At 53.8% G+C, this 27,768-nt stretch overlaps 1 protein-coding gene across 4 annotated transcripts in view; it reads left to right on the top strand.

Moving 5' to 3' along the window:
• The window catches only part of WDR7 (WD repeat domain 7), a 55,762-nt gene that overhangs the window by 8,900 nt on the left and 19,094 nt on the right, over positions 1 to 27,768 (top strand). For 3 of the 4 annotated variants that reach the window (XM_038124411.1, XM_038124412.1, XM_038124414.1), the window contains 15 exons: positions 460 to 579; positions 1,290 to 1,435; positions 1,843 to 1,945; positions 2,073 to 2,214; positions 2,504 to 2,752; positions 4,331 to 4,551; positions 5,067 to 5,262; positions 5,537 to 5,751; positions 6,904 to 7,667; positions 7,801 to 7,889; positions 9,253 to 9,333; positions 12,047 to 12,165; positions 13,577 to 13,700; positions 15,421 to 15,534; positions 24,715 to 24,936. In XM_038124411.1, the coding sequence (XP_037980339.1) occupies positions 460 to 579; positions 1,290 to 1,435; positions 1,843 to 1,945; positions 2,073 to 2,214; positions 2,504 to 2,752; positions 4,331 to 4,551; positions 5,067 to 5,262; positions 5,537 to 5,751; positions 6,904 to 7,667; positions 7,801 to 7,889; positions 9,253 to 9,333; positions 12,047 to 12,165; positions 13,577 to 13,700; positions 15,421 to 15,534; positions 24,715 to 24,936 (2,905 nt within the window). The remainder of the gene's footprint in view (positions 1 to 459; positions 580 to 1,289; positions 1,436 to 1,842; positions 1,946 to 2,072; positions 2,215 to 2,503; positions 2,753 to 4,330; positions 4,552 to 5,066; positions 5,263 to 5,536; positions 5,752 to 6,903; positions 7,668 to 7,800; positions 7,890 to 9,252; positions 9,334 to 12,046; positions 12,166 to 13,576; positions 13,701 to 15,420; positions 15,535 to 24,714; positions 24,937 to 27,768) is intronic. The other variant, XM_038124413.1, reaches the window with a different exon arrangement.

Below are 27,768 nucleotides of genomic sequence, written 5' to 3'. Positions count from 1 at the left end.
CTGAGCAGACCATACAATTTTTAGGAATATTCATTATGTGGGATTATCTCCCTGTTATTTGGGATTTCTTGGGTACTACTGAATAAAAGTCTTAAAGGAGATTTGCCCCAGGTCTCAGGGGCAGATCAAGGGTTTCTTCACAGAAACCTCTGGTAAAATGCATTTATCAGTTAAGGAGGAATTACCTTCTCTTTGGGAGTGACAGGGAGTGGAATCTGCTTCACTCCGGCTTCCTGTGTGGCTGCAAGGTCAGCAGCACTAATCTGTGCTGCTGGGGAACCTGGGGATTTAAGTGCCCTGAGAGGACACCACGTGCTCCTGCAGACCTGCTTAGGAGGAGCTGTGGGATAAAACCCGCTCCGAGGGTTTGGGTTTTCCACAGAACTCAGCCCTGTGGCAGCTGCAGAGGGCCCTGGCACGGCGCTGAGCTCGGCTGAGTGCTGGTTCTGTTTGCTTCAGGACACCACACCCGTGTTTGAGGAGGAGTCCAAGCCCATCTACTGCGAGAACTGCCAGAGCATTTCCTTCTGCGCCTTCACGCAGCGCTCGCTCCTGGTCGTGTGCTCCAAGTACTGGAGGGTAAGGCACAGCCCCTGGGGACCCTCCCTGAGGAATCCCATTAAAAACCATCCAGGGGAAGGTGCTCCAAGGGCCTGCTCCCTCAGGAACCCCATTTAAAACCATCCAGGGGAAGGTGTTCCAGGTACTGGAGGGTAAGGCACAGCCCCTGGGGACCCTCCCTCAGGAACCCCATTAAAAACCATCCAGGGGAAGGTGCTCCAGGTACTGGAGGGTAAGGCACACCCCCTGGGGCCTGCTCCCTCAGGAACCCCATTAAAAACCATCCAGGGGAAGGTGCTCCAAGTACTGGAGGGTAAGGCACGGCCCCTGGGGCCTGCTCCCTCAGGAATCCCATTAAAAACCATCCAGGGAAGGTGCTCCAGGTACTGGAGGGTAAGGCACAGCCCCTGGGGCCGGCTCCCTCAGGAACCCCATTAAACCATATGGAAACATCCAGGTGAGGGTGCTCCAAGTCTCTTCAATCTACCTCTACATTAAAATATACATATATTTAATGTAAATATGCACATATTGAATGTATTTCTAGATATTTAATCCACATCTCTGCCCGTGGTGCAGGTTTGGAACAAGATGGCCCTTAAGGTCTTTGACAACCCAAACCATTCCATGATTCTGTGATCCTGACCCCAAAATCAGCTGCTGCCTGGGCATTTTATTGTGTAATCAATTGGTTAATAACAACAGACTTTGTTCCTGTTTCCTCTCAGGTCTTTGATGCTGGAGATTATTCCCTCTTATGTTCAGTGCCCAGTGAAAATGAGCAGACCTGGACTGGTGGGGACTTTGTGGCAGCTGATAAAGTGATTGTGTGGACAGAGGATGGACAAAGTTTCATCTATAAATTACCAGCCAGGTACTCAACAGAAAAATACCCCCTTTATTTAATTCTGATTGATTTGAATTGAACTGAGTTTATTGAAGAACTACTGAAATATCGGTCCAGTAAGGGAAGACATGTAAATATAAAACTATATTGAATATATAATTCAAAATATGGCATCAAAGAGGTTAAAAATTACAGGAGCGAAATCAATGACTTTCATTCTGAAATCTTCATGGTGTGCAGATGTGTTTGTTCTGGGTATAGATAGTGTTTTATCTTGGATATTCCACATAAATCATGTTGGAGCTCCTTCCTCGCGCTCATCAGAGCATGAGGATGGGAGCAGCACCCATGTTCTGCTGTAGGAATCACTCTTTAAATGCAAGGAGTTTTTTTACTATAAATGTATTATCTCCTCTCTTTGTTCCTACACCCAGCTGCCTCCCAGCCAGTGATTCGTTCCGCAGGGATGTGGGGAAGGCAGTGGAGAACCTGATTCCACCTTTGCTGTACAGCGTGTTGGACAGAGCAGAGAAGCAGGTGCATCTCTGTCTTGGGAGCTTTTTAAGGGGCTGTGGTGGGTTTTGTCGTGCTTTGAAAGGAAGGAAGCGTGGAGCTGAGCACGTGCTCTGTGCGTGTCTGAGCTTGTTCCCTGTTTTTCAAACAGCTCCTGATATGTCCTCCAGTGACTCGCTTCTTCTGTGGCCAGAGAGAGTTTTCCTACAGGCTCCTAATCCAAGGGGACTCCTCAGGGAGGCTGTGCATTTGGAGCGTGCCCGACACCCTTGACCAGCAGGAGGGTGCCAAAGGTACCTAATTAATAGCCAGATCTTTGTGCTCTCTGTGAGTTTGTGCTGGTGAAGCCATGCTGGTTCTCCCACAGATCACCAAGTTGGGGTTTGGTTGTTACCTCCTTGCAGGAGTTGTGGTATCTTCATCTTATCAGACATGCTCACAATCCTGGTTAGCATTATTCTTGCAGTGACTTCATTCCCAGTGGAGAATCCCACAGTGGCTGGGGAGACCTTGACTATCCAATTCCAGCTCCCAGCGCCTCAAATCCTCCCACCTCAGCCTGGCATTTCCCTCCTTTCCCAGGCCTGCAGGCGACCACGTCCACGTCCCTGCAGGAGGCCTTTGACCAGCTGAGCCCGCGGCCCGCGGGGATCATCGACCAGCTGAGCATGGTGGCCAACGCCAGCGAGCCGCTGCGTGTCACCGCCAGCGTCTACATGCCGGCCCACGGGCGCCTGGTGTGCGGCCGCGAGGACGGCAGCATCGTCATCGTGCCGGCCACGCAGACCGCCATCGTGCAGCTGCTGCAGGGGGAGCACACCCTGCGCCGAGGTACGGCCTGTGCGAGCAGCAGGAGCCCACAAAGCTGCTGCCATGGTGCAGCTGCTGCAGGGGGAGCACACCCTGCGCCGAGGTACGGCCTGTGCGAGCAGCAGGAGCCCGCAAAGCTGCTGCCATGGTGCAGCTGCTGCAGGGGGAGCACACCCTGCGCCGAGGTACGGCCTGTGCGAGCAGCAGGAGCCCACAAAGCTGCTGCCATGGTGCAGCTGCTGCAGGGGCAGCACACCCTGCGCCGAGGTACGGCCTGTGCGGGCAGCAGGAGCCCGCAAAGCTGCTGCCATGGTGCAGCTGCTGCAGGGGGAGGACACGCTGCGCCGAGGTACGGCCTGTGCGGGCAGCAGGAGCCCGCAAAGCTGCTGCCATGGTGCAGCTGCTGCAGGGGGAGGACACCCTGCGCCAAGGTACGGCCTGTGCGAGCAGCAGGAGCCCGCAAAGCTGCTGCCATGGTGCAGCTGCTGCAGGGGGAGGACACCCTGCGCCGAGGTACGGCCTGTGCGAGCAGCAGGAGCCCGCAAAGCTGCTGCCATCGTGCAGCTGCTGCAGGGGCAGCACACCCTGCGCCAAGGTACGGCCTGTGGCAGCAGCAGGAGCCCGCAAAGCTGCTGCCATGGTGCAGCTGCTGCAGGGGGAGGACACGCTGCACCGAGGTATGGCCTGTGCGAGCAGCAGGAGCCCGCAGAGCTGCTGCCATGGTGCAGCTGCTGCAGGGGCAGCACCAAGGTACAGCATGCAGGAGCAGCAGGAAGCCCAGAAACCTGCTGCGCCCTTCTGTTATTACCGTGGGTCTTCAGGGCAGTCAGGACTTGGTGAAGGGAAGGAGAGATCTTGACTCCATTTCAGAAGGCTGGTTTATTACATTACGATATATATTACATTAAAAAAGACCACACTATAACTACACCACAAAGAACAGAGAGAAAGATTTATTAGAAGGTGAGACAGGAACAGAATGGAATGAATAACAAAGTTCTGTGACTCCCAGAGAGTCCAAGAGCTGCTGCCTCCTCGACTGGCCACCAAGTAGAAACATCCCACACTGACCAATCGAGAAAGCACCTGCTGCATTCCACAGCAGCAGATAACAAACTGTTTACACTTGAAGCTGAGGCCCTTCAGCTTCTGAGGAGAAGAAAATCCTAGCAAAGGGATTTTCATAAAATATCACAACCGCATTCTGTGCTGGCAGTCCCTGCAGCTGTCCACCCAGGCGAGCTCAATCTGGGTATTTCTGAGGGGGTTTGAGATGCAGGAGCAAAGATCAGGCAAGGGGGCATGTCCTGTCCTGTGCAGGATTGTTCCTGGCACTGCAGTGCTGGGTAGTGATGTGCCAGTAGGAGTGTCAGTGGGGAATATGTAGATGCTGATGCTGGCTGCTGATGTGCCAGTGGAAATATCAGTTTGGAAATCCTGGTGGGATCCATGTCTTGTGCCTGGGCTGCTCTTGGATGTGTGGGGTAACATTATCTTCGTAGTTTGGGGGTCTGAGTTGCAGAACAAACGCTTGGCAGTTGATTGTCTATTGAATTTTATTTTTCCTCTCTTTTTCTGTTTTTCTGTGCTTCTGGCCAGGCTGGCCCCCCCACCGGACGCTGCGAGGCCACCGGAACAAGGTGACGTGTTTGCTGTACCCTCACCAGGTGTCCTCCCGCTACGACCAGAGGTACCTCATCTCAGGCGGGGTGGATTTCTCTGTCATCGTCTGGGATATCTTCTCGGGAGAGATGAAACATATCTTCTGTGTCCACGGGGGAGAAATCACCCAGCTGCTCGTTCCACCAGAAAACTGCAGTGTGAGTTCTCTAGGATAACCTTCCCAGTGCTCCTTGACAGCGGGAATGCAGCATGGAATGCTGGGGATGTATCACAAGAGCTTCACAAAGAAGAGCTTGGTTATTCTATTATTTATGGTTTCTTCCACCATGTTTCAATTCTATACAGGGTTCAAAATTGGGACTTTATTAAAGGTACTAAAAATAGGGTTTAGAGACAATTTTGCCTCTTGAAACTTAGCTGAATAAATAGAATTTAATGAACAAAGTGACATTGATTGAATACTCTGGGGTTTGCCTAGCAAATTAGTGTTTAGTACCCATTTTCTCTTCATGATGTGCAAAGGATGGATTAAAGGGAATTTCTGGTCAGGGAGTTCAGTTCCCAGTGACCTCAGTGAGTTTGAACATTGGTGTAGGTGCCTGAGTTTTGTGCATTAAAGAGGCTTTTGGTCGCCCTGCTCTGCCCAGTGGGGAAGGTTTTCGATACCAGCTCTGCATTATGGTTAAGCTTTCTCTCTTTGTCCCTTCGTTAGGCCAGAGTGCAGCACTGTGTTTGCTCTGTCGCCAGCGATCACTCCGTGGGCCTGCTGAGCCTGAGGGAGAAGAAGTGCATCATGCTGGCATCCCGGCACCTGTTCCCAATCCAGGTGATCAAGTGGAGGCCGTCCGATGACTACCTGGTGGTGGGCTGCTCCGATGGCTCCGTGTACGTCTGGCAGATGGACACTGGTGAGCTCAGAGATCTCGGCTAATCCGTTTCTCATGGCTGTAAATACAGATCTGCTCCTGGTGCTGTCGAAGCTGCGTCTGAGGGAGAATTGGCGCATTTGTATTAGGAGCTTATCGCTCCAGGTGAATCACACTGGGGGTTTGTGAGCCCCATGGACACTCAGGGAATTCCATCCTTTGGGGCGTGCTCGTTCAGAGCACAGAGGTTACGTGTCCCGCCAGGTGTCCCTGCCCCTGGCAGTGGGGTGTTGAGCTGTCCCTGTCCCCGCTGCAGGGGCTCTGGACCGCTGTGTGATGGGCATCACGGCCGTGGAGATCCTCAGCGCCTGCGACGAGGCCGTGCCGGCGGCCGTGGACGCGCTCAGCCACCCCGCCGTCAACCTGAAGCAGGCCATGACCCGCCGCAGCCTGGCCGCCCTCAAGAACGTGGCCCACCAGAAGCTGCAGACCCTGGCCACCAACCTGCTGGCCTCCGAGGCCTCGGACAAGGTGGGTGTGCTGTGTTCCCAGGAGGAACTGGAGCACGGGAGGTTTCCGTCCTCGTAACCGGAAGGTTCTCAGCAGAGCCCTCCAGCACATGAACGTGGCTCTTCCCCAGTTTATGTTGCTGTCTGTGATACCACTCAGTGTGTATCCTGCTCTTTGGCTGAGTTACAGAGTCTGGAATCATGCAGTGCTTCAGGCTGGAAAAGCCCTCTAAAATCAAGTCCGAGCGTTCCCCAGCACTGCCAAGGCCAGCGCTATCCCGTGTCCCCATGCGCCACATCCACACGGCTTTAATTCCCCCCAGGGATGGGGACTGCAGCCCTGCCGTGGGCTGGGACAGCCCGTTCCATCCGGAGCTGTTCCAGTGGCCAGCCCAGAGCTCCCCTGGCACAGCTTGTGGCCAGCAGAGAGCAGCAGAGCTCCATTCCCGGCTTCTCCAGGCGTCCCTTTCTTTGCCTAGTGTGCCACCTTCTGTCGGGAGAGAAATCTCCCGCGGTGACAGCATTCCTTAGAGCACCACCGGCGTGTTTCCGTCGAAAATGTCTGCTCAGGGTTCCTGCTGCTGCTCCTGCTGGATCCAGGCAGAGCTGGGAATGTTGCGTTTGTACCTGCAGGGTTTGGTGTGTGGGCTCCTCCTCCAGTGAGGGTGCTGGGAATGAAGGGGCTAGGGAGACTAATGCTTAAAAGCTGTTGTTAATGTTCTGGTTTCCAGTCTCCTTTCTGACATTCTTCAGCTTTTCTCCCCAGCACCTTCATTCCCTGCCTCCTGCCTTTTTCCCCCTTGGGAGGGAGGGAGGGAAGGAGGAAGAAGATGGACTGAAGGGGAGTGACAGTGGTGCAGTAATTGCAGGTCCAGGTGAATCTGGGCAGCTGCAGCTGCTTTTCCAATGGCATATATTGATTCCATAGTTCACCCTCCAAATATGAAATATTTAATGTGTTTCAAGCTTAATAACAGTTTTGCTGTTGCTTGGAATATAGCTACACTCTCATGGGGCTCAGGAGGAGGAGGTGTGAACTTGCGTCTCACCTGGAGAGCTCTGTTTATCTACAGACACCTGTAAATGGAATTTCTGTGGCTTGTGGGTGCGTTTCAAACTCGCCTCATCCACAGCTTCCCTCCTGGAAGTTTCACTTTGCTCTCTGTTTTTGCAGGGGAATTTACCGAAGTACTCGCACAACTCCCTGATGGTTCAGGCCATCAAGACGAACGTGACAGACCCGGACATCCACGTGCTGTTCTTCGACGTGGAGGCGCTGATCATCCAGCTGCTGACGGAGGAGGCCTCGCGGCCCAGCGCCGCCCTGGTGTCCCCGGAGAACCTGCAGAAAGCCCCCGGCGGCGCCGACAAGGGCGGCTCCTTCCTGGCCGGCAAGCGCGCCGCCGTGCTCTTCCAGCAGGTCAAGGAGACCATCAAGGAGAACATCAAGGAGCACCTCCTGGACGATGAGGACGAGGATGAAGAGGCCATGAGGCAGAGGAGAGAAGACGGCGACCCGGAATACCGCTCCAGCAAATCCAAGCCGCTGACTTTGCTGGAGTATAACCTAACCATGGACACAGCCAAGCTCTTCATGTCCTGCCTGCACGCCTGGGGCCTCAACTCGGTGCTGGACGAGCTGTGCCTGGAGCGCCTGGGCATGCTGAAGCCGCACTGCTCCGTGTCCTTCGGCCTCCTGTCGCGGGGCGGCCACATGTCCCTGATGCTGCCCGGCTACAACCAGCCCGTGGGCAGGCCGGCCCTGCAGGAGCTGGGCAGGAAGATGTCGGTGACAGAAGGCCTGGGCAAGGGCACCTACGGGGTGTCGCGGGCCGTCACCACGCAGCACCTGCTGTCCGTCATCTCCCTGGCCAACACGCTGATGAGCATGACCAACGCCACCTTCATCGGGGACCACATGAAGAAGGGCCCCAGCAGGTACGGCAAGCGCTGCCGTGGCTCGGCAGGCCCCTCTGGAATCCCGGATTTGGTGGGGTGTGCCTGGTGCTGGAGTGGGTGGCTCCCACTGGGCTGCAGCTGATGTGTCTCTCCGTGGATGTTTCATGTCTAGGCCACCCAGGCCGGGCACCCCCGAGATGGCCAAGGTGAAGCCGCCCCCTCCCGTGTCCAGCCATGCAGCACAAGGGCAAATCAAACAAGGTAAAAACCACCTCCTTTGCAACCCTTGGATCTGTTATTGCAGCTCATGGCGCTGAATTAAACACCTTGTTGTTTATCAAGAGATAAAATTACTGCAGATGTAGAGCGATGTAGTCATGTAGTGTTAATGTCCATGAAATTACTGGGGGTTAGGACTTGTTTAAGAACCAGTACAAGATGCTGATGCTGCCATGACTTTATTCCCTGACAAGGAGGTTTTGCCTGTTTCAAGTGCTCCCACACATTCTGGCTTTGAGGAGGCTTTAAAGCCTGGAGCTAAAGGCTCATCCCAAAGTGTTTCTGTGGGAATGATCCCAGCTCAGTGCCAGGATCACTCCTTGGCTGGTTGGAACTCCTCACATTGGAACAGAGTGAGCAGCTCCAGCAAAACCAGGCAAAAAACTCTGGAGTGAAGCTTTAGTTTCAGTCTGGGGTGGGTTTGTGCAGCTACCATTTATGTTTTTCCTTAATTAAGCATCTTTTTTGATGCAGCCTGTGCAAGTGGGGTGGGAAGGGATTTCCTGCAGCCACTCTGTGCCTCCCACGTGTTGGTGGGGTGGAAGGCCTGGAAAAAAAGGTTGGAAGCAGATGTTCCCCAGACACAGGGAGTGGTGGGCACTGTGGGGCCAGCTCCTGGATGGATTGATCATCTCCCAGGTCTTTTGCAGCCTTAACAGCTTGGTGAAATGGGAGTTTCCAAAATCCATGTCCCAGGTACTCCTGTGAGTTCCAGGCCCCAGTTTGTGCCCTTCTCCTCCAGGCTTTTTGGCATTTCTGTGATACAGAGTTACATTTTTGCCTAGAGGCCCATTTCAAATGAAGCTAAATTCCAGCCAGCCCTCAGGAGTTCATCCTGGACATCTTGGAGTGACAGATGGGGCAGCTCAGACTGGTTGAGGTTTATTTTTTGGGCCTTTGGTGCATAGTACAACTTCCAAATCTATGGAAATGTGGGAGAAGCACAAGGAGAAGCAGTAAAATTCCTGGGTTTCTAATTTATAGTCGAGCATGAAGTCAAACCAAAGCCACCTGCCTAAAAACATATTTAAAATCCCTTGATGTAGATGTACTTGGGTCTTTTCAAAGCATCCCAGTTTCTCTCACTGTGTCCATGTTCCTCTGCAGCTGCATGTCTGCCTCTTCCTTCCTGGAAAACCTGGAATTCACTTTAGTTGGACATTATTTTGAGTTAAATGTTATTTTGAAGCCGAGTTTTATTTTTCATTCGAATATTTAAGTTGAAGATCATCTCAGCCTTCCCTTGTTTTCCATTCTGCAGTGATACTAACCCGTTTTTCTGCTGCTGCTCTCCTCACTTCCCTCTTTTTTTCTCTCTTTTATTTCTTCTTCTTTCCTCTGCAAGTTGCTCCTGCTGCTGCTTCCAGCACGGAATCTGGGCACTCTGACACTTCTGCTTTCCATTCCTGTTTCTTAGTCAACGAAGGTATTCCTTCCTCACTTTTCTACTTGTCCTTGACTTCAGCTAAACCCCCTTCTCATTGTTATTTTTATTTGATTTCTAAGGGAATTCTTCTTTGGACATGGGGCACCTGGGCTAGGCTTCCCTGTTGGCTTTTAACCAAGTTTCACACCACTTAAATCTGAGTTTTGGTGTCAGTGGTGATTTGAATATAATACTGGACATGTATTTCGTAGAATGTGGGATATTTTAACACACTGCCTTGCTTCAACTCTGTATTTCGCTCCTGGTTTTACCTACACAGAGCTGTAGTAGGGATGCACCTGGATTAAGTGTGCTGAAACAAAGATTCAGGTGGAAAATAGGGATGGCAGGCAAACCGTGCTTGGATCTATCTGCATAACTTAAAATGAGGGCAGAAACCTGGTGTGGTCCTCAAAGGGATGGTTGCTGTGAGTTTGAAGGGGTGGTTGCCGTGAGTTTGAAGGGATCATTGCTGTGAGTTTGAAGGGATGGTTGCCGTGAGTTTGAAGGGATAGTTGCTGTGAGTTTGAAGGGATGGTTGCTGTGAGTTTGAAGGGATGGTTGCTGTGAGTTTGAAGGGATGGTTGCTGTGAGTTTGAAGGGATGGTTGCCGTGAGTTTGAAGGGATAGTTGCCGTGAGTTTGAAGGGATAGTTGCCGTGAGTTTGAAGGGATCATTGCTGTGAGTTTGAAGGGATGGTTGCCGTGAGTTTGAAGGGATGGTTGCCGTGAGTTTGAAGGGATGGTTGCCGTGAGTTTGAAGGGATGGTTGTTGTGAGTTTGCAGGGATGGTTGTTGTGAGTTTGCAGGGATGGTTGTTGTGAGTTTGAAGGGATGGTTGCCGTGAGTTTGAAGGGATGGTTGCCGTGAGTTTGAAGGGATGGTTGCTGTGAGTTTGCAGGGATGGTTGCTGTGAGTTTGCAGGGATGGTTGCCGTGAGTTTGAAGGGATGGTTGCCGTGAGTTTGAAGGGATCATTGCTGTGAGTTTGAAGGGATGGTTGCTGTGAGTTTGAAGGGATGGTTGTTGTGAGTTTGAAGGGATGGTTGTTGTGAGTTTGAAGGGATGGTTGTTGTGAGTTTGAAGGGGTGGTTGCTGTGAGTTTGAAGGGGCCGTTGCTGTGAGTTTGAAGGGATGGTTGCTGTGAGTTTGAAGGGATGGTTGCTGTGAGTTTGAAGGGATGGTTGCTGTGAGTTTGAAGGGATCATTGCTGTGAGTTTGCAGGGATGGTTGCCGTGAGTTTGAAGGGATCATGGCTGTGAGTTTGAAGGGATGGTTGCCGTGAGTTTGAAGGGATCATGGCTGTGAGTTTGAAGGGATGGTTGCCGTGAGTTTGAAGGGATGGTTGTTGTGAGTTTGAAGGGATGGTTGTTGTGAGTTTGAAGGGATCATTGCTGTGAGTTTGCAGGGATGGTTGCCGTGAGTTTGAAGGGATCATGGCTGTGAGTTTGAAGGGATGGTTGCCGTGAGTTTGAAGGGATGGTTGCCGTGAGTTTGAAGGGATCATTGCTGTGAGTTTGAAGGGATGGTTGCTGTGAGTTTGAAGGGATGGTTGTTGTGAGTTTGAAGGGATGGTTGCTGTGAGTTTGAAGGGATCATTGCTGTGAGTTTGAAGGGATGGTTGCTGTGAGTTTGAAGGGATGGTTGCTGTGAGTTTGAAGGGATGGTTGCTGTGAGTTTGAAGGGATGGTTGCTGTGAGTTTGAAAGGATCGTTGCTGTGAGTTTGCAGGGATGGTTGCTGTGAGTTTGAAGGGATGGTTGCTGTGAGTTTGAAGGGATGGTTGCTGTGAGTTTGAAGGGATCATGGCTGTGAGTTTGAAGGGATGGTTGTTGTGAGTTTGAAGGGATGGTTGCCGTGAGTTTGAAGGGATAGTTGCTGTGAGTTTGAAGGGATGGTTGCTGTGAGTTTGAAGGGATGGTTGCCGTGAGTTTGAAGGGATAGTTGCTGTGAGTTTGAAGGGATAGTTGCTGTGAGTTTGAAGGGATGGTTGCCGTGAGTTTGCAGGGATGGTTGTTGTGAGTTTGAAGGGATGGTTGTTGTGAGTTTGCAGGGATGGTTGCTGTGAGTTTGAAGGGATAGTTGATGTGAGTTTGAAGGGATGGTTGCTGTGAGTTTGAAGGGATGGTTGCCGTGAGTTTGAAGGGATAGTTGCTGTGAGTTTGAAGGGATGGTTGCTGTGAGTTTGAAGGGATGGTTGCCGTGAGTTTGAAGGGATAGTTGCTGTGAGTTTGAAGGGATGGTTGCCGTGAGTTTGAAGGGATAGTTGCCGTGAGTTTGAAGGGATGGTTGCCGTGAGTTTGAAGGGATAGTTGCTGTGAGTTTGAAGGGATGGTTGCTGTGAGTTTGAAGGGATGGTTGCCGTGAGTTTGAAGGGATGGTTGCCGTGAGTTTGAAGGGATAGTTGCTGTGAGTTTGAAGGGATGGTTGCTGTGAGTTTGAAGGGATGGTTGCCGTGAGTTTGCAGGGATGGTTGCTGTGAGTTTGAAGGGATGGTTGTTGTGAGTTTGAAGGGATGGTTGTTGTGAGTTTGCAGGGATGGTTGCTGTGAGTTTGAAGGGATCATGGCTGTGAGTTTGTAGGGGCCATTCCTGTGATTTTGAGGTGCTGCCTGACGGGGTGTGTGGTTGTTCCTGTGGGTTTGCCATGCTGCCTGACGGGGTGTGAGCAGCAGTGTGAGCGGGGCTGGGCTGTGCTCACTGCTCTGCTCTCCCAGGTTGGAGCCAGCTAGCTGCCATGCACTGCGTGATGCTGCCGGACCTGCTGGGGCTGGAGAAGTTCCGGCCGCCCCTGCTGGAGATGCTGGCGCGCCGCTGGCAGGACCGCTGCCTGGAGGTGAGCTCAGCCTGCCTGCTGCTTGTCAGAGAATAAATGTTCCCTTTGCATGAGAGCCCCGGTCCCTCATTGCCAGCAGGGATCCTGCAGCTTTACTCCTGATTTGGGAATGTCTGCTGGTTAAAGCCCACTTTAACCCTGTCAGGAATTGTATTTTCAGAGACCCCGACAAAGGGAGGAATGATGGATCTGAGTCCATGTTCTTAGAAGGCTAATCTATTATTTTATGATACTATATTATACTAAACTGTACTAAAGAATGGAGAAATGATACTTACAGAAGGCTAAAAGATACTAATCAAAACTCGGGACTCTTTTTCCAGAGTCCGACACAGCTTGGCACTGACTGGCCAATGACTAAAACCAATTCCCATGAAACCAATGAAACAATCACCTGTGGGTAAACAGTGTCCCACCACATTCCAAAGCAGCAAAGCACAGGAGAAGCAAACGAGATAATACTGTTTTGCTTTTTTTCTGAGGCTTCTCAATTATGACAGTGACATGGAATGGCACTGAACCTTGGTGTTTGTGTGGTTTGTGACCCTCTGGGAGCTCATGCCTGGAGAGGCTGCCTGCAAGAGAGGCTGGACAGACTTAAAGGAATAAAGTAGGGATTTATTAAAAGGCCTTTAAAGGATACACCTCGGGCAGTGCAGGAGCACAGCCAGGGCTGCACCCCAGATGGACTCCAGCTCACAGGTTTTCACACTTTGATAAGTTTTGGTCCCTTTCCATATTGGGGTTAATTGTCCAGTTCCAGCTCCAGGTGATGCAGTCCCATCCTCCCAGGTTGCTCTCCTCCATTCCCTGCTGTTTGTACGTTATGGTACTGAAGCTGCAGCACTGTCCTTGGTTCTGGGGCTGGAAAAGGATTGTGTGACTGAGCTGTGAGGAGAGCTTGCTAACTCTGTATATGAAGTTCAGAGTTACTCACTAATGCAGTACAGAATGTGGAAAACACGAAGGCTCAAACTGAAGGCATCAGAGCTGTGTTTGTGCTGGCTGCAGCTGGCTGTCCTGCAGGGGCTGCTGCTGCAATAGTTTCAATTTATGTTTCTATGGAATGTAAAGTCCAGTTTAACCCTGTGAGGAATGGCACTCAACCTTGATGTGACCCCTGGGAGCTGTGTTTGTTGTTTTGCTCTCCTGGCTGCCTGGCAGGCGCTGCTGCTGGAATAGACTCCAGTTAAAGCCCAGTGTAACCCTGTCAGGGATGGCACTGAACCTCGGTGTGTGTGTGGTTTGTGACCCCGGGAGCTGTGTGTGCTGTTCTGCTGTGCTGGCTGCCCTGCAGGTGCTGCTGCTGGAATAGATTCCAGTTAAAGCCCAGTGTAACCCTGTCAGGGATGGCACTGAACCTCGGTGTGTGTGTGGTTTGTGCTGTTCTGCTGTGCTGGCTGCCCTGCAGGTGCGGGAGGCGGCGCAGGCGCTGCTGCTGGCGGAGCTGCGCAGGATCGAGCAGGCGGGCCGCAAGGAGACCATCGACACCTGGGCCCCCTACCTGCCCCAGTACATGGACAGCGTCATCTCCCGTAAGGAACACCTGGGACAGCCCCTGAGCAGGGGAATGGGGGGACGGGGCCTGGGAACCCACACTGCCAGCCATCCACTGGGGACAGGGCCTGGTTACCCACACTGCCAGTGATCCACTGGGGACAGGGCCTGGGAACCCACACTGCCAGCCATCCATTGGGGACGGGGCCTGGGAACCCACACTGCCAGCCATCCATTGGGGGACGGGGCCTGGGAACCCACATTGCCAGTGATCCACTGGGGACAGGGCCTGGGAACCCACACTGCCAGTGATCCACTGGGGACAGGGCCTGGGAACCCACACTGCCAGCCATCCATTGGGGGACGGGGCCTGGGAACCCACACTGCCAGCCATCCATTGGGGGACGGGGCCTGGGAACCCACACTGCCAGCCATCCATTGGGGGACGGGGCCTGGGAACCCACACTGCCAGCCATCCACTGGGGACAGGGCCTGGTTACCCACACTGCCAGTGATCCACTGGGGACAGGGCCTGGGAACCCACACTGCCAGCCATCCATTGGGGACGGGGCCTGGGAACCCACACTGCCAGCCATCCATTGGGGGACGGGGCCTGGGAACCCACATTGCCAGTGATCCACTGGGGACAGGGCCTGGGAACCCACACTGCCAGCCATCCATTGGGGACGGGGCCTGGGAACCCACATTGCCAGTGATCCACTGGGGACAGGGCCTGGTTACCCACACTGCCAGTGATCCACTGGGGACAGGGCCTGGGAACCCATACTGCCACCATCCACTGGGGGACGGGGCCTGGGAACCCACACTGCCAGTGATCCACTGGGGACAGGGCCTGGGAACCTGGGAACCTCACATTGCCAGTGATCCACTGAGGGACAGGGCCTGGGAACCCACATTCCCTGAAGGGCTCCTGCAGAGGTGTCCCAGGCCTGCAGGGAATGCACTGATAGATGCTCCCTGCAGCGTCAGCATCTCAAGGGACTCATCTTCCTTAGAATGAGCTTTATCCCCTGAAATTGTGGCCTGTGTTGCTCACCAGCTGATTTTAGAGTGTCCGCTCCTAGTGTTAAATCTTAATGGAAGGTGTTAGGGTGTGGTTTGAGTTTCCCTGAGCTCAGACTGGAAATCATTCCAGTGGGTCAAAACTAGCAAACTGGGGTTAGGTTTTTATGGTGAGCGTTGAAAGTCTTGGAATTAAGGATACACAGTTGGAGGAGTTGAAGGGAATAAGAACTATTTGGGATGTAAGAGACTTGTGAAAAGTTTCATTTCCTGCATAGGAAAGATGAAGAAACATTCTTTATTCTAGCTCCTTTCTGCCCAGGGATTACCTGTGGGGCCTTCTGCTCCCCTGTTCCTGAAGTTCTCCTAGTTTGGGTGAACTGTGGTTGGTTTTGAAGGGAAGATCTGCAGTGTGGCAGCACAAAACCAAAGGGATTTGATGGGTGTCCTGAATGCTCTGGGCTGGGTTGGACAGGGACACCTCCCACCAGGCCAGCTTGTTCCAGACTGGCCTGGGACACTCCCTGGGCTGGGGAATAATCCCTGTTAGCCCTGGAAAGTCAATGAATTCCACGTGTTGCTGTTTCTGGATGAGGCTGAGCATCCTGTGCCAGGCTGGAGGGGAAGCAGCCCAAGCAAGGCAGGACTGGAGGAATGGAAGGAGGTTTAGCTGCTGCAGAACAGGGAGTTGTTTCCCCACGTCCCTGATTTTGGGCTCTCGGCTTGTTCCTGCAGCTGGAGTGACCACAGAAGCCCTGCAGAGTGCCAGTGCCAGCCCGGATCCCTCGGGAGCAGAAGCCAAAGTCCAGGAGGAGGAGCACGACCTGGTTGATGATGACATGGCAGCAGGTGAGCACTGGGATCATGAATGCACCAGGATAATTCTTGTGTCTCCATCTCACTGCCTTGGGAGCTCTTGAACCTGCGCACAGGCAGCAGCAGTTCTTTGAAAAGAGAGCCTTTCTGTGATTGTCTGTCCCTCTTTTAACTGTTCCCTAAATAATTGATTCTGCTGGAAGCCCTGGCTTAGGGGGCTGCCTCCTGAATTTTGGTTTCAGTGCGATACAGTGAGGCTTGTATTGGGAGAACAGAGGGAAAAATAAGCATTTTGAGACAGCTTCACCTCAGCTCCTTTCTCTGCTGGTCCTATTAAGAGCAATATTTGTTGATGGCATTGCTGGTGTGTGCTGCTCAGTAGGATCTTTTCCAGCTTGGCATTCCCCTAAAGCTTCCAGTTATCAAGATCATTTCTTAAAAGGATCATTTGCACCTCAGAACTTAGGGAGAGGGAAACATTGTAGCTGAAAATCCTTAATACACTGCAGTGGCTTTTAAACGTTTCAGAAGTTACTTAGAAAATTTGGTCTGTCCTCAAATCTCCTTTTAATGCCTGAAAGGCTTTTTTGGGTAACTAAAAATAGACCAAATGTTTTGTTTAAATATTTCACACAGGAGCAGCAGCGTTTTTTCCCAGTTGGGCATGAAGTCTCCTGGCTCCAGTGCTCAGAATTTGGGAATTTGGGGAATTGGCTTCTTCAGGGTATATTTTGAATTGTGTAAATTATAGACTTTCTGATTTTGGTTCCACCTAACTAAAGTAACCTCAAATGAATTCCAAAGTGATTTATTATTTGTTCTGTGTGAGATTACAACTGTTTTACTCGAAGAAATCAAACCTTTCAGGAGGAAATTCTGTAACAAATGGTAGGCGCTGTTTCAATTTTAGTTGCTCCTGTTGATCTTGTACCAGTGTGTATTTTTATAACCTGACTTCTGCACTCCTCTGGAAGTTTCTCTTCCTCAAGGGAGGAGTTGGAGGGGTTGGAAGGGAGGGGAGCAGCAGGTGCTGTTTCCCAGTGCATCCCTCCTATTTTCCAGCCCCGAAAATCCAGGCTGGGCTGGAGCTGCACAGCAAACAGCACCACCTGGCAGCCCCTTCCCCCAGAATTCCTGCTGCCTTTCCTTTCGGGGGGTTCCACTGGAGCTGCGCACCTCCCAGAAGCTGTCACAGGCAGGCTGTGTGCCCCGAGCCACTGGCAGAGGGGGAAAAGCGTCTAATTTGTGTTTGCCCACCCACTGGAGCCCATCCAGGGTGTCACGGACTGTTGTGTGACAGTGCCAGAAATGTGGGGGTTTGTCATCCAAACCCCGGTCCCTTTCAGAGGCTAATGGGGGAAATGCAGAGCGCTCCTCCCTCTGCCACCTTTGCAAATGGAGTGGCAGTGCAGGCACACGGCATGCAGCAGGGAGCCTTGGGCTCTCAGGCAGTTTTTGGGTGCACTAGCAGGAGTTCAGAGTGTGAGGGGATGTCCCGAGCTCACTGTGTCCAGGGGAGCAGAGAACTCGGGTTCCTCCTGTCTGCAGTGTGACAGGATGTCCTGAGCTCACTGTGTCCAGGGGAGCAGAGAACTCGGGTTCCTCCTGACTGCAGTGTGAGGGGATGTCCTGAGCTCACTGTGTCCAGGGGAGCAGAGGATTTGGGTTCCTCCTGTCTGCAGTGTGAGGGGATGTCCTGAGCTCACTGTGTCCAGGGGAGCAGAGAGTCCAGCAGGGTTCCTCCTGACTGCAGGCAGCTGTTTGTGGGAAAGCCTGAAGTTCCCAGGCACGCTCTGCTCCTTTCCCCTTTTGGAGGAGTGTGGCTCAGGGAGAGGGCTTTTCCAGCAGAGCCCGTGCTGGGAGCCTGGGGCAGCTGAAGGGAAGCAGATGTCTCCCAGTCAGCCCCATTCAGGGCTGGACATGTGTGGGGTCAGCAGCTGCCGCTGGGGATGTCCCTGGGGAAGGTCCCAGCCCCAGCAGAGCAGTTCCAGCCTGCTCCAGGGGTTCTGGGGCTCAGTGGGGCTCTGGGCAATTCATACTCACTGGGAAAAGCTGGCTCTCCTTGTGTTCAGCCATTTCTGCTGTGGTTTTTCCCTGCTGGCTCAGGGATGTGAGGCAGGAACAAGCTGGGGTGGTTTCCTGAGCTCCAGGACTGCTGGCATTGAAAGCTGCCCAGGTTTCCTGCATTTTCCTTTTGGGATCTCTCAGTGTGTGGCAGGAGCGTGCTCCTGCCTTGTCCTCCAGCTCCCTAAAAGAGGGGCTGGGATTCCCCCAGGCTGTCCAGCTCCAGGGGTGGGATAGAGGGGAAGGAGAGCTTCTAGTTGGGCTGTGCAGGTTTGAAAGCGTCCTGTGGTTCCTTACTGAAAGGGAAATCCATGAGTTAGATCCATTAAATCACTGCTGAAATGGTATTTCTTGATTTGGGGGTCCATTCTTGTGGGTAAATTTTTGTAGGTGAATTGATGCCAATGACTCTAAAGCTCTAAAATCCCATTCCTGCACATCAAAAATCTGGTGGAAGTTTAAAAAAAACCAAAAAGCCTTATTGCCCCAAAAAGTGTGCTTTTTTTTTCCTTTATTTTTATTTGGGCTGGAATTTGGGCTGTAACTACTCCAAATTAAGTCTTACTCATCACTGTTTGTTCCAAGTGATGCTGTTGGGAGGTTGTCACTAAAGTTCAAATCCAGTTTATTTAAGTGTTAAAGATCATTGGCTTACAGGCTCTTTATATTGAGATCCCATTAATAAACAGATCTTTAAAAAATTGAGATTCTCATCCCTTAAATGGCCCCCTGAGGGAAATATTGATGGATGGGCCCAGTGCTTTAAAACCTGGATGAAAGGTGCCTGATATTCCCCATCTGAGCAGCACAGGATCCATTTTGTCTCTGCCTATTTCCCTGGAAAAGGCTGCAGCATCCTCACCCATTTTGTGTTCCCAGGTGCTGCAGCACAGTGAAACATTCCCTCGTAAAAGGGAGCAGAAAATTCCAGTAAACTGCAGATGGGAATGGCTGCAATGTGTGGAAAAGCACATCTTCCACCTGCAGTTAAAGAAATTGAGTTGTAATTTCTAATGCATGACAACTCCCAGCACTTAAAGAGCTCTGCCATTAAATTATTCCCAATTCAGAATTCCAGATATTCCGGAGCAATGATTGTATTGACACTGTTTGTGATTAGAAGTGAGCAGTTGGCACTGAACTGTGGTGGCAGACATAATTCAGGATGGGCTGTCGGGGAGAAATTCCCAAAATTCTCTTGGAGTGGGCCCTTCCAGGCAGGAATTCAGCTCCCTGCCAGGCTCCCGGGGCCCCTTCAGTGCGGGGCCAGCAGAGGGAACTGTGCTTCCAGGAATGGCCCCACTCCTGGGAGCTGGGGATGAGAAACCCCAGGTTTAGAAAATATAAAATATTCTCCTGTTCTGCAATCCCCAGCCTTGGAGTACCGGGAGCTGGGGATGGGTAACCCCAGGTTTAGAAAATATAAAATATTCTCCTGCTCTGCAATCCCCAGCCTTGGAGTACCGGGAGCTGGGGATGGGTAACTCCAGGTTTATAAAATATAAAATATAAAATATTCTCCTGTTCTGCAATCCCCAGCCTTGGAGTGCCGGGAGCTGGGGATGAGAAACCCCAGGTTTAGAAAATATAAAATATAAAATATAAACTATTCTCCTGTTCTGCAATCCCCAGCTTTGGAGTACCGTGAGCTGGGGATGAGAAACCTCAGGTTTAGAAAATATAAAATATTCTCCTGTTCTGCAATCCCCAGCCTTGGAGTACCGTGAGCTGGGGATGGGTAACCCCAGGTATATAAAATATAAACTATTCTCCTGCTCTGCAATCCCCAGCCTTGGAGTACCGGGAGCTGGGGATGGGTAACCCCAGGTTTTATCAAATACAAAATATTCTCCTGCTCTGCAATCCCTGGCCTTGGAGTACTGGGAGCTGGGGATGGGTAACCTCAGGTTTATAAAATAGAAAATATTCTCCTGTTTGCCTGCAATCCCCAGCCTTGGAGTACCGTGAGCTGGGGATGAGAAACCCCAGGTTAGAAAATATAAAATATTCTCCTGCTCTGCAATCCCCAGCCTTGGAGTACCGGGAGCTTGGGGATGAGTAATCCCAGGTTTTATCAAAGTGTTCTCCTGTTTGCCTGCATTTTCCTCGTGGTCACTGTCACCGGCATTCCCAGACAATATTTTCACTTCTGATTTATTTGGGGAGAGTCCTCACGACTCTCTGTGTGCTGAGCAGATCATTTATCCATGTGAAACCTGTGCTTCCAGTATTCCTGTATTTCCAGGTGGTTTCTATGCTGGTGCCGTGCCGTGATTAACTCCCGGTGCTGAGCCTGCTGCAGGTGCTGTGTGCCTACACCCCCGAGCTGGGGATCCTGGTGCCATGGCTACACCCCCGAGCTGGGGATCCTGGTGCTGTGCCTACACCCCGAGCTGGGGATCCTGGTGCCATGGCTGCACCCCCGAGCTGGGGATCCTGGTGCTGTGCCTACACCCCGAGCTGGGGATCCTGGTGCCATGGCTGCACCCCCGAGCTGGGGATCCTGGTGCTGTGCCTGCACCCCCGAGCTGGGGATCCTGGTGCTGTGTGCCTACACCCCCGAGCTGGGGATCCTGGTGCCATGGCTACACCCCCGAGCTGGGGATCCTGGTGCTGTGCCTACACCCCGAGCTGGGGATCCTGGTGCCATGGCTGCACCCCCGAGCTGGGGATCCTGGTGCTGTGTGCCTACACCCCCGAGCTGGGGATCCTGGTGCCATGGCTACACCCCCGAGCTGGGGATCCTGGTGCCATGGCTGCACCCCCGAGCTGGGGATCCTGGTGCTGTGTGGCTGCACCCCCGAGCTGGGGATCCTGGTGCTGTGTGCCTACACCCCCGAGCTGGGGATCCTGGTGCTGTGTAGCTGCTACACCCCCGAGCTGGGGATCCTGGTGCTGTGCCTGCACCCCCGAGCTGGGGATCCTGGTGCTGTGCCTGCACCCCCGAGCTGGGGATCCTGGTGCCATGGCTACACCCCCGAGCTGGGGATCCTGGTGCCATGGCTACACCCCTGAGCTGGGGATCCTGGTGTTGTGCCTACACCCCCGAGCTGGGGATCCTGGTGCTGTGCCTGCACCCCTGAGCTGGGGATCCTGGTGCTGTGCCTGCACCCCCGAGCTGGGGATCCTGGTGCTGTGTGGCTACACCCCCGAGCTGGGGATCCTGGTGCCATGGCTACACCCCCGAGCTGGGGATCCTGGTGCTGTGGCTACACCCCCGAGCTGGGGATCCTGGTGCTGTGGCTACACCCCCGAGCTGGGGATCCTGGTGCTGTGCCTGCACCCCTGAGCTGGGGATCCTGGTGCTGTGCCTGCACCCCCGAGCTGGGGATCCTGGTGCCATGGCTACACCCCCGAGCTGGGGATCCTGGTGCCATGGCTACACCCCTGAGCTGGGGATCCTGGTGTTGTGCCTACACCCCCGAGCTGGGGATCCTGGTGCTGTGCCTGCACCCCTGAGCTGGGGATCCTGGTGCTGTGCCTGCACCCCCGAGCTGGGGATCCTGGTGCTGTGTGGCTACACCCCCGAGCTGGGGATCCTGGTGCCATGGCTACACCCCCGAGCTGGGGATCCTGGTGCTGTGGCTACACCCCCGAGCTGGGGATCCTGGTGCTGTGGCTACACCCCCGAGCTGGGGATCCTGGTGCTGTGCCTGCACCCCTGAGCTGGGGATCCTGGTGCTGTGCCTGCACCCCCGAGCTGGGGATCCTGGTGCTGTGTAGCTGTACCCCCGAGCTGGGGATCCTGGTGCTGTGTAGCTGCTACACCCCCGAGCTGGGGATCCCCAGGGCGTTCTCCAGGGCTGTTCGCAGCAGGGATCTGTGGGCCAGGTTGGGTTTTGGGGTGCATTCCTGGCTCTGTGCCCTGCAGGGCAGCACCCCCAGCACCTGCCGGCAGATACAGAGTGCACCTCTCCTTAAGCCACACCCGTGCATTCCTCTGCCAGCTCAACCTGGAGAGCTCTCTGGGCCTTTAATCCTTTTAGTGTAAGCTGGGCTGAAATTAATTTTGCCCCAGAAGTGTGCAAAGCCAATTAGGGGAGCTCGGGAGCGGCGTGCTGCCGGTGTTAACTGCAGCCTGACCCCTGGCTCCGGCAGCATCGATCCGTCGCCTCGCCTCGCCCGCAGCCTCAGAGCCCCGAGCTCTGGGCCCTGCCCGCCCTGCTCCCAGCACCCGGGGCTGCGGGGCGTGCAGTGCACACCCTTGGGAATGCCGAGGCTGCTTTGTGCCATCGGCCGGAGCCGGGATCTTCCCGCTGAAATCCCGGCGGGTTTTGTCCTTCTGGCCCCGCAGCCTGCGCTCCGCGCCCGGAGCTGCTGGAGGTTATTCATTTTGTGCCGGTGAGAGGGTGATCAAGCGTCCTGTCAGGAAAATGGATCTGTGTGTCAGCCCGGGCCGTGATTAAAGGGGCACGCGGCGCGGGGAGAAAATACCAAATTGTCCTGGCCAAATCAAAGGCTCCTCTTCCAGGTGCTGCTCCACAGGAAATTCTGCCTGGCAGCTCAGCTGGGGAGAACCATTCCCATTAACTGGGGGCTTCCCCTAGGAATTAAACAAAGATGAAAAATCAAGCATTAAGGAGTTTTTATCCCCCTCTGTTTGAGCAGGTTTTTCCCCCATCCAGAGGTTTCCAGGGGGGTGGTCTGGATTTTGCTGTATCTGAAGGGTTTGGTTGGTTAGTTTTTAATTTCATGGAGTTTTGGCAGGTTTGGGGGATTTTGGGGGTTGTTTTCTTTCTGAGGCAGAAAATCGTGCACCGCAGCTGTGAGGATCAAGCTGTCAGATTCCAGATTGCTAGTGGAACACTGTCCTGGTTGGAGTTTCTCGTGGGGTTAACAAGGAGTGATGTCTTGGCACGGGGGGAGCAGCAGGAAGGAGCTCAGCTCCTGGTGCCCAGCCCAGGCCTGGGAGCTTTCCCAAGGGAAAACAGTGGATGGAGGTGGATTCCCAGCAGGATTCTTTTTGCCTTTCCAGGTTGACACATGAAAATTCTCCTGATACAGATTCTGTAGCCCAGAGAGCTGAGGAGTGCCCATCCCTGGAAGTGTCCAAGGCCAGGCTGGATAGTGCCTGAGCTAGTGGAGGGATGGGATGATCCTTAAATCCCTTGCACCCCAAAGCATTCCGTGCTCTGAGGGCTGCTCCCTGTGGGATGCAGGAAGGGTTAACTGGGTGCTGCTGCAGTCCCTGGAGCGGGGGAGGCCCGCAGAGGTTCATTTCCTTCTGGAAGCCGCACACGTGCTGGCTTTTCCTTTCTTGCCGCGGGTGGATGGAGCGGCGCGGGGTCAGCCCTGGGCTATTGATCCGAGCGCACCCCAGCGCTGCTGCAGCATCTGCCGCGCTCCCGCAGGGCAGGGAGAGCCCGGGCTGTGCCCAGACCAGGGCAGCGAGCTGGCACGGTGTGCGGGGTCCTGCAGCGCCAGGCAGGGAGCTGGCATGGTGTGACACAGTGTGCAGGGTTCTGCAGCGCCAGGCAGGGAGCTGGCACGGTGTGACACAGTGTGCGGGATCTTGCAGCGCCAGGCAGGGAGCTGGCACGGTGTGGCACAGTGTGTGGGATCTTGCAGCGCCAGGCAGGGGGCTGGCACGGTGTGGCACGGTGTGCAGGGAGGTGGCACGGTGTGACACGGTGTGCAGGTCCTGCAGTGCCAGGCAGGGAGCTGGCATGGTGTGCAGGGAGCTGGCACGGTGTGCGGGGAGCTGGCACGGTGTGGCATGGTGTGCAGGGTCCTGCAGCGCCAGGCAGGGGGCTGGCACGGTGTGGCACGGTGTGACACAGTGTGTGGGGAGCTGGCATGGTGTGCAGGGAGCTGGCACGGTGTGGCACGGTGTGCAGGGAGCTGGCACAGTGTGACACGGTGTGCGGGGAGCTGGCACGGTGTGGCACGGTGTGCAGGGAGGTGGCACGGTGTGGCACATTGTGTCACGGTGTGCGGGGAGGTGGCACGGTGTGGCACGCTGTGCAGGTCCTGCAGCGCCAGCCCAGCCCCAGAGCCTGCGGAGCCCCTGCCAGGGCTGTGACATCGCTGGGACACCGCGCTGTCGCGCTGACGACAGAGAGCCCGCCGCAGACGGCTCCTGGACACCTCCAGCTGTTCTGCCCTGCTTTGTTCAGCCCTTTGCATCCTTCTTCCTCCAAAGGCAGTTGCTATCGATTTTTTCCCTTTTTCTCCCTCCCTTGCCATTGTTGAGCTTTCCCTTGTTTTTCTCTTCCTTTTGGCTGGCGGGGCTGCCTGACCACAGCTCCTAAAATTTGGTTAACTTCCTTATTCTCCTCTGGAGCCCCGTGGATGTCATTAACAGAGACATTCATTAATCCACCAGCCTCATCCCAGCTCCTCAGCAAACAGCACTTGGGAAGGATTCAAGCTTCCTTCTGTTTTGGAACAAATGGTTGGGAGTTTCCCAGGATGCTGGAAATTAACATCTAGGTGAGAGGGGACTTTATTTGTCAGAATAAGCGACTGTGGTTTTGTTGCAGTAATTTCTTCAAAGGTTTTGGGATTTTACTCCAAATAAAGAAACCTCCTCTGCTTAGCGGAATTCAGAATCCCTGGACTATGTTAAACATATCGCACTTTTATGTACAATTCATAATTGTGGTTTTGTCCCAGTGTTAAAATTCCATAGGTGCCCTTTTGCTGTATGAAAATATCCGCTTGATGTAATGGTGTGTACTGTTATCTTAAAATTTAAATATCCTAACATTTAATAGGAAGCTGGATGTGGTGATGGATCCTATATCAAAAAGATGTTTTTATATCATACATAATGCAAAGAACTTATCCTGAAAAAAATCCATCTTTTAAAAGCAATAAAAATTGCAGTAAAAAAAAAAAGTGAACAAGAAGCAACCCAGAAATCCCTGGATAGGCATAGAATTCCATGGATCTCCTATCACTGAGTGAACCAGCCTGGAAATGAGGGAGTCTGCTGGTGACTTTCTTTCCCCCCGAGTTCTTGGCAGCCTTTGGAGGGGTGTTTTGATGTTTTGGAGCTGGTCAGAGGTGGCTGGAGCTGCGTCCGTGGCTGGCAGCCCCGGTGTCCCCGAGGCTGCAGTGACGCGTCGCTGCCATCGCTGCCATCGCTGCCGGGGTTTGCTTTGCTGCGTGCGGCACTGACAGCCCTGCTTCGGGCTCTCCCTGCAGGCTGCCTGGCGGGGCTGGCCCAGCCCAAGAAGGTGTCCACGTCCTACGAGGAGAGGCGCAAGCAGGCCACGGCCATCGTGCTGCTGGGCGTCATCGGCGCCGAGTTCGGCGCCGAGATCGAGCCGCCCAAGCTGCTGACGCGGCCCCGCAGCTCCAGCCAGATCCCCGAGGGCTTCGGCCTCACCAGCGGCGGCTCCAACTACTCCCTGGCCAGGCACACGTGTGAGTACCCCCGGGCCCCTCCCGCCTCCCTGGGGATGGGGTCCTTCCCTTTTCCTGGGAAAGGGTGAGATGGGGGAGTGGGAATGGGCACTAGGATGGTGCAGAGGAATCGGTTTGCTGGGATTATTCTCATCCCAGAGCACTGGCACTGCTCTTACCTGCTTTGTTCTTGGTTATTTGTCACCTTGCACTGCCCCAGGCTGCTCCAAGCCCCACCCAGCCTGGCATGGGCACTTCCAGGGGTGGGGAATCCGCAGCTTCTCTGGGCAAGCTTAAATCCACCAAATGCACGGTGTTTCTCTGCCTTCCAGTGGCACGGAGCTGTGATTGTGTGCCTTTTTCAAGAAAATTCTCTAGAAATCCCTGCTGTGCCCTTGCCTGGCACCTGCATTAATCCCTGCAACCCTCACAAGTCGTTCCCAGAGCTCTTCCATGGTGAAATGACCCCAGGAATCGCTGGCTGCAGGTGCCCCCAAACGTGCAGCTGATGCTGTGCTTACTGAGCTCACGGGCTGAGAAAAGGGGCTGCTTGGCCAGGGCGTGGAGATGCTGGATTCCATGGACAGTCCAGGGGGTTCTCCCGGCAGCTGCCCCCGTGCAGTTACAATAACTGCATGCAGTTACTAACGAGCAGCTCTTTGCCCTTCAGCTCTGGCCGTGCCTCAGGTGCCACCGTGGCCACGGAGCCGCTGAGCTCTCCTTGGGCCTCCTTCCAAAGGGAATGGCAGCTTTCCATGCTGCCTGATCCATGCAGTTTTGCTGCAGTCCGGATTCCACAAGCCAGCCAGCAGACCAGTTCCCAACTCAGACCCCTCTGCCTTTATTTTTTAATTAACACTAATTTTGGTGTCCCACATTCCTGCAGCTGGTGGGCAGGAGGGAAAGCAAGTGGAATTTCTGAGCAGAAACGGGAATCTCCCTGCCTGGATAACCGTGGGGGGTGTTTGGCTGGGATATTGGGAAGGAGTTGCTGGCTGTGAGGGTGCTGGGGCCCTGGCACAGGGTGCCCAGGGAAGCTGTGGCTGCCCCATCCCCTGGGCAAGGATAGCTCCCACCAGCCCGGGGTGCTCCAAGCTTGTCCAGCCTGCCCTGGAGCAATTCCAGATGGGAGGTGATTGTAACTGGGGGGGGGGGGGAAATAAATCTGATCATCACTATGCAAAAAACAAGTGATTTTTAATTTAGGCCTGAAAATATCTTGATTTGATACCTGAGAGAAGATCTGGAGTAAAAAACTAAAAATTCACAGGGCCAGGAGCAGGAAGGGATGAAGGGATATGGAATTTTAACCCAGCTCTCTAAATTTGTGTCTCTCTGTGGACAGTCAGGGAAAAAAAATCATCTAGAAAGGGTCACAATCAAGTTAAATCCTATTCTTGGAGTCCATCATTTGGATTTAGTTGGATCTTGATCAGAGTTCTCAGTGTCTCATTCCTGCCTGGCTATTGATTTTCCCAAGCAAATAATTTCATTTTTTAAAATCCATTGGCAAACTGGGGATAACAAGGCTGCCTGGAGCTGTGTGCTCAGAGAGATTCCGTGGCAAGGCAGGACATTTTGGGAATCCAGGGGCTTCTGTGCACTGACAATAAGGGATAAATTTCAGCATTTGGGCACATCTGGGATAATAAAGCGATATAAGGAGCGAATGTGCCAGTGCAGAACGAAACACCTGGAATAAAGCTCTGGCTTAATGCCAGTTTGAGTGGGAATGGCATTCCCTGAGCTCTGGGGAGTAGTGCCCACCTGCATTTTCGTCTGGAGAACATGAATGGGCAGCAGCACGTCCAGGCTCTGGGGGTGCCCATCATCCCAGTGCTCCAGGGGATGCCCATCATCCCAGTGCTCCAGGGGATGCCCATCATCCCAATGCTCCAGGGGATGCCCATCATCCCAATGCTCCAGGGGATGCCCATCATCCCAGTGCTCCAGGGGATGCTCATCATCCCAGTGCTCCAGGATGCCCATCATCCCAGTGCTCCAGGGGATGCTCATCATCCCAGTGCTCCAGGATGCCCATCATCCCAATGCTCCAGGGGATGCCCATCATCCCAGTGCTCCAGGGGATGCCCATCATCCCAATGCTCCAGGATGCCCATCATCCCAATGCTCCAGGGGATGCCCATCATCCCAATGCTCCAGGGGATGCCTGTCATCCCAGTGCTCCAGGATGCCCATCATCCCAGTGCTCCAGGATGCCCATCATCCCAATGCTCCAGGGGATGCCCATCATCCCAGTGCTCCAGGATGCCCATCATCCCAGTGCTCCAGGGGATGCCCATCATCCTGGCTGCTCCAGGATGCCCATCATCCCAGCTGCTCCAGGATGCCCATCATCCCAGTGCTCCAGGGGATGCCCATCATCCCGGCTGCTCCAGGGGATGCCCATCATCCCAGTGCTCCAGGGGATGCCCATCATCCCGGCTGCTCCAGGCGATGCCCATCATCCTGGGTGCTCCAGGCTCTGGGGATGCCCATCATCCTGGCTGCTCCAGGGGATGCCCGTCATCCCGGCTGCTCCAGGCTCTGGGGATGCCCATCATCCCAGTGCTCCAGGGGATGCCCATCATCCCGGCTGCTCCAGGCTCTGGGGATGCCCATCATCCCAGTGCTCCAGGGGATGCCCATCATCCCAGTGCTCCAGGGGATGCCCATCATCCTGGGTGCTCCAGGCTCTGGGGATCCCCATCATCCTGGCTGCTCCAGGGGATGCCCGTCATCCCGGCTGCTCCAGGCTCGGGGCATTGTGCCGAGCTGTTCCAAGGCTTTTGCAGGGCTAATTACCTCGTCGGCCCGACTCTAATGTGACATGTTTATTGCCCTAACGAACAA

Source organism: Motacilla alba, chromosome Z (assembly GCF_015832195.1).
Source record: "Motacilla alba alba isolate MOTALB_02 chromosome Z, Motacilla_alba_V1.0_pri, whole genome shotgun sequence".
Taxonomy (NCBI): Eukaryota; Metazoa; Chordata; class Aves; order Passeriformes; family Motacillidae; genus Motacilla; species Motacilla alba.
This window is presented reverse-complemented; position numbering and strand designations above follow the sequence as displayed.